This window comes from Rhagoletis zephyria, unplaced genomic scaffold (genome assembly GCF_001687245.7).
Source record: "Rhagoletis zephyria isolate East Lansing unplaced genomic scaffold, Rhagoletis_zephyria_1.1 Rzeph_scaffold_07619, whole genome shotgun sequence".
Taxonomy (NCBI): domain Eukaryota; kingdom Metazoa; phylum Arthropoda; class Insecta; order Diptera; family Tephritidae; genus Rhagoletis; species Rhagoletis zephyria.
The window spans coordinates 23,065-29,234 of NW_016164702.1; the positions used below are offsets into that span (position 1 = coordinate 23,065).

Here is a 6,170-nt window from a genome sequence, read left to right on the forward strand (position 1 = left end):
GAGAAGAATTCTAAGGGTAAGAACATAGTGGATCGGCGAGCAAAGAGCATCGAGCAAAGCATCGATTTCAAACGCATATGTCTCAATGGGAAAGCGCATAGTGAAGAGCCAAGCGAGCATACACATTTGTAATTGAAGCTTTGCTCGATGCTAACTCTTCGCTTTGCTCGCCGCTCCACTATGTTTTGACCCTAATAATTTTTAAAAAGTTAGTTCTTTATTTGGGGTAGTCACTGCTAACAGCATGCACTATCATAATTAAAGGGCGCGTCAGAACAAATGAGCTTATAAAAGTCCCACAGTCGCGGTTCAATAGGAAAAATGAAGTGCCAACTGAATGACATTTCATACAGTTGGAATGTTTGTGTGCAGCGGCGTGGGTATTTCCCACAGAGTAAAACTGCCAGCCGACTGCTTGCGGTCGCTTTGGGTGCCTTTATTTTGGTTTTTTTTTAGAGTTTTCTTATCCTAGTCAAGTACTATCGATCTGTGTTGGTCGCTTCCCCGTTAGATTCCAGAACCTTAAAATTGTTGCACGGTGTACTCAGCGAGCGCTTGGATACGACGGTCACGAATAAAGCAGTTACGCCAACGCTGACGCCATCAACAATGTTGATACTGAATGTTAATGTGCGATTAGTGTTGCATGACCTGCCACTGACCGCCATTAATGGATCTATTATATTGGTTTTTCGGTTGCGGTAGTAGAGATCTAAGTAAACTGAAAGGCAATGGATTAAGGTCAACTGCGGCGATTTAATCAAAACGCCAATACAAAATGAAAAGTATGAACTCAAAACTCAAGAACAAAACAGAAGAGAAGAATTCTAAGGGTAAGAACATAGTGGATCGGCGAGCAAAGAGCATCGAGCAAAGCATCGATTTCAAACGCATATGTCTCAATGGGAAAGCGCATAGTGAAGAGCCAAGCGAGCATACACATTTGTAATTGAAGCTTTGCTCGATGCTAACTCTTCGCTTTGCTCGCCGCTCCACTATGTTTTGACCCTAATAATTTTTAAAAAGTTAGTTCTTTATTTGGGGTAGTCACTGCTAACAGCATGCACTATCATAATTAAAGGGCGCGTCAGAACAAATGAGCTTATAAAAGTCCCACAGTCGCGGTTCAATAGGAAAAATGAAGTGCCAACTGAATGACATTTCATACAGTTGGAATGTTTGTGTGCAGCGGCGTGGGTATTTCCCACAGAGTAAAACTCCCAGCCGACTGCTTGCGGTCGCTTTGGGTGCCTTTATTTTGGTTTTTTTTTAGAGTTTTCTTATCCTAGTCAAGTACTATCGATCTGTGTTGGTCGCTTCCCCGTTAGATTCCAGAACCTTAAAATTGTTGCACGGTGTACTCAGCGAGCGCTTGGATACGACGGTCACGAATAAAGCAGTTACGCCAACGCTGACGCCATCAACAATGTTGATACTGAATGTTAATGTGCGATTAGTGTTGCATGACCTGCCACTGACCGCCATTAATGGATCTATTATATTGGTTTTTCGGTTGCGGTAGTAGAGATCTAAGTAAACTGAAAGGCAATGGATTAAGGTCAACTGCGGCGATTTAATCAAAACGCCAATACAAAATGAAAAGTATGAACTCAAAACTCAAGAACAAAACAGAAGAGAAGAATTCTAAGGGTAAGAACATAGTGGAGCGGCGAGCAAAGAGCATCGAGCAAAGCGTCGATTTCAAACGCATATGTCTCAATGGGAAAGCGCATAGTGAAGAGCCAAGCGAGCATACACATTTGTAATTGAAGCTTTGCTCGATGCTAACTCTTCGCTTTGCTCGCCGCTCCACTATGTTTTGACCCTAATAATTTTTAAAAAGTTAGTTCTTTATTTGGGGTAGTCACTGCTAACAGCATGCACTATCATAATTAAAGGGCGCGTCAGAACAAATGAGCTTATAAAAGTCCCACAGTCGCGGTTCAATAGGAAAAATGAAGTGCCAACTGAATGACATTTCATACAGTTGGAATGTTTGTGTGCAGCGGCGTGGGTATTTCCCACAGAGTAAAACTGCCAGTCAACTCCTAGTCAAGTACTATCGATCTGTGTTGGTCGCTTCCCCGTTAGATTCCAGAACCTTAAAATTGTTGCACGGTGTACTCAGCGAGCGCTTGGATACGACGGTCACGAATAAAGCAGTTACGCCAACGCTGACGCCATCAACAATGTTGATACTGAATGTTAATGTGCGATTAGTGTTGCATGACCTGCCACTGACCGCCATTAATGGATCTATTATATTGGTTTTTCGTTTGCGGTAGTAGAGATCCAGATCTAAGTAAACTGAAAGGCAATGGATTAGGGTCGACTGCCGCGATGTAATCAAAAAGAACAATGCTAAATGAAAAGTATGAACTCAAAACTCAAGAACAAAACAGAAGAGAATGCAAATTTATTTTTAGCTCTTTATTTGGGGTAGTCACTGCTAACAGCAAACACTATCATAATTAAAGGGCGCGTCAGAACAAATGAGCTTATAAATGTCCCACAGTCGCGGATCAGTAGGAAGAATGAAGTGCCGATTGAATGACATTTCATACAGTTGTAATGTGTGTGTGCAGCGGCGCACAGAGTAGTAAAACACCCAGCCGACTACCTGCGGTCGCTTTGGGCGCCTTTATTGTGGTTTTGTTGATGTTTACGTTGGCGTTGAAAGCAACTGGCGATTAAGGCAATTAAAGATGAATAATAAAGCGAACAGCTTCAGACGACAATCGGGTCTACATAATTGGAACGATCGAGATCTATATCTGGCCAAGGCCAGTCTCTTTAACTTTTGTTGATAGGTTTAAAGCATCCATATGAATAACTCGTCGAGTTTTTTTTTTTTCTTGCCAACTTACCCATTAGGCACGGAGATATTCGCTCCATCAAGTATTGCCTGCGCTAATTCGAAATTTAGCTCTTCTGCCGCATTTGTAGCTGCCCGCAGCGCATCCCAAATTTCTTTACGACCATCGAACGCCGGCGCGGTGTCCCAGAATTCGTCGCGTTTCGAACGCAGTTGGCCCTCAGTCAGTGGCACATCGGAACGCCAACGTATCGTCTCATTGCACAAGGGGCGATTTTTGCGCGATGGGCCCATTTGACCGCCGCCTTAAACAAATACGGTAATAGTTAACGTGCATAAGCAAATGAATGTGTGCATTGATGATAGCGCTGGTTAGACCATTTGGCCGAGTTTATTACTCACCCGCGGCTGTTGTTGGCCTCGAAACGCTCGCAGAAGACACACTGACTGTCTCATTATCGTTGCTGTGTATGCCAATGCAACCACCCATATTTCGCGTATACTCGATGTGTTACGCGTCCACCAAGTCAGCGTTCCAGCGCCGGAAAACACGTTCGCACTTATGACCGTATGTGATCAAAAATATTGATGGATACGACGGAATTATATCGGTTCGAATTGGAAATGCAAATGTTTTACTGCGCCACGAACTGTTGCGATTTGCTGTTGCTACTTGTTATTTTAGTGAAATTTATTTTTGCTTCTTCACTTTTTCTCGCTTCATACAGCCGCGCCGATTTTTTACGACTATTTTACATATTCTTCCTTTCAAGCTTTCACGTTGTCTTGCCCTTTCGACTGTTGCACCCGCGCGACCAGAAACCTGACTCACTTTTGATATGTTTTTCTTCGCACCGTCGACGAAAACTTGGCAAATAATACATTTGCGTTGGGAAAAATTTTGTTGGTTTTATTTTTTTTCTATTTTACACTGATAATTCTTTTTCCACACTTTAATTTATTCACCAAACATTTCCGCAATATTCCCACGATCCCTGCTCAGAATTTTTTTCGTCTTCAACTATTTCAATTCCATTCACTGATTTGACAGCTCCGTGCGGAGTGGCCACTTGCTGGTATTTTTCACACTCAAATCACGTAAAAACATCGCAAAGGGGTGCATTTTCTGATTTGTTGAGGAATTATACGGCGTTTCCACACATCGTAATTTGCTCTCTCATTCGTAATACGCTCTCCCATTCGTCATTCGCCTTGTCAATTACCTTACTAATTACGTAATTCGACATACAAAATTTTAAAAGCGAATTACATCATTTAAGCTGAAATTAGTCAAGAACGTAAACCTACCGGTACGTAAACCCGAGTCAGCTGACACGATCTGTCTTACCAAAGCGCCACGCAAATGAAAACTCAACACCGCAGAATTTTTCTGTAGTTTTAGCCCGTAGCCCAGAAATCTGCGGAATTTAGATTTTTCCGTGTCAGCTGATTTCTCCTTCTTTAGATGGTTGCCACTTCGTCAGTTTTACAGATGGTAAAAGAGATATAAGTTCCTATTCAAAATATGTTTAAAATATTTGAAATTTACTATTGATTAAGGTTTTTGTTGAAAACTAAGTAGTTTATATTAAGCTAAAATCTATTATAGCACGAAAAATTGTAGTTGAAAGGGTAAGTTTATGAAAAGGCATTGATGAATGGCAACAGTGTAGTAAGCAACACTGAGGGCTCCAGTAATCGACAAAATTCTGCGTATACAGACTGCGTTTAAGTATACGTTCTGCGTTCTCGACTAATTTCAACTTTATAGGTAATTCAGATCGAATTACCATGCGAATGACTAACGAATCGGTGCATTGTCTAATATTTATCGGAAATATATCGAAGTTTTCACCGGCCTGGTCCCATTTGCTGGCACTTTTTCTAGTTATTACAACAGTTAGTGCAATATTAATAAAATATTCTCTATATAAATTAAAATTGTTGGTGATAACTTAAATTTTAGCTCCATCTTCCAAGAACAAGAATTAGAGCTGCCAAACGAATTACTAATATGTGACGTGGAAACAGGATAATTCACGAATTACTTAGCGAATTACTTAGAGAGCGGATTACGAAGCGTGGAAACATTGTATTAGAAAATTTACATAGCAATGAAAGAAAATGTAGAGGGATATTCCCTTAAATTCGTAAAAGCCTCGAAAAGCTCGTAAAATTTACGAGCCTCGTAATGCAGCGTTTTTGCTGCATTTAAAATGCAACATTTAGCACTTNGGATTACGAAGCGTGGAAACATTGTATTAGAAAATTTACATAGCAATGAAAGAAAATGTAGAGGGATATTCCCTTAAATTCGTAAAAGCCTCGAAAAGCTCGTAAAATTTACGAGCCTCGTAATGCAGCGTTTTTGCTGCATTTAAAATGCAACATTTAGCACTTTCGAACATATGTTTTCGAAGAGCGTTCATGCTATCGCATTTAGCAAATGTAAATGTACTAAAATATATGATAAAATACCGAAAACAAATGAAAAAAATAATAGGTGAATAAAATTAATAAATTCCATCTTCCAACTGTATTTATATGGGTTTTCTGCTAATTTTTTATTAAATTTTTGCCATCATTCGAGCGCAGGCTGTTGTGAAATCAAAATGTATTTACAAAACCCTTTGCTATCTGTCAAACGTTCTCTGGTTACACCTTGCAATCTTTATTTCGGAAAGTGATTTCTGCAAATCTGCAAAAAGACTTTATGGGTGTTTAAACGGGAAAATAGACTTTCGATTACGCATTTTGACAGCTTCTGGTTGAATTGTTGAACCACAAGCCAGAACTCCTCCTATGCCTAAAGCTCTGGTTCTCAATCCAGTTAATGCAATAACAGCAAATTTATCTGTTTAAATGAACACCACCAACATTTGTTGCAAACAACACATCGATTTACATCTTTTAATTCGCCTCCGACACAGAATTGTTTTCGTATAAAATTACGCAAAAAGCTTACTCGTTCGTTTTTAGGCATGCCATTGTTACGAATTTCGAAAGTTCGAAAATACGATTCGGATTGCAGCATCCTATTGCTACGATTCGTAGCAAAATCCGAATACGAAAGAATTTTAGAATAGCGGTGTACATTTGTGGTGTTGCTAAAATACCATTTTGATCTTACTTTGTTAGATGTGTTCTTTTTAATGAATATCATTTTTAGAGTTTTAGTAAACTAGGACTGAGCATTTCATGTTGAAGTAAAACCACGTAAACTTAAATTAAATTCTAGCAATTTATTAATTTCATTAGACTCGCAAACTCTTTATCCGTAATTATACATAAAGTTTGTATCTCAATTTATTTGTCACTCCTCTTAAATTTTAAACAACACAATTTTAGCGGTATT

At 39.5% G+C, this 6,170-nt stretch overlaps 1 protein-coding gene across 3 annotated transcripts; it reads right to left on the bottom strand.

Annotated features, from left to right (window-relative positions):
* Positions 1-2,156: 2,156 nt before the first annotated feature.
* Positions 2,157-3,841, bottom strand: LOC108374347 (ubiquitin domain-containing protein 1-like). 3 transcript variants are annotated; one of them, XM_017630337.1, is made up of 3 exons: positions 3,218-3,841; positions 2,868-3,120; positions 2,157-2,307 (listed from the first exon to the last, which is right to left on the bottom strand). In XM_017630337.1, the coding sequence occupies exons 1-3, from the start codon at positions 3,303-3,305 to the stop codon at positions 2,217-2,219; spliced, it is 432 nt and encodes a 143-aa protein (XP_017485826.1). In that variant the 5' UTR covers positions 3,306-3,841; the 3' UTR covers positions 2,157-2,216. The 3 variants fall into 3 exon arrangements, with proteins under 3 accessions (XP_017485826.1, XP_017485825.1, XP_017485827.1); XM_017630336.1 differs by lacking the exon at positions 2,157-2,307 and adding an exon at positions 2,327-2,768; XM_017630338.1 differs by lacking the exon at positions 2,157-2,307 and adding an exon at positions 2,427-2,797.
* Positions 3,842-6,170: the final 2,329 nt, after the last annotated feature.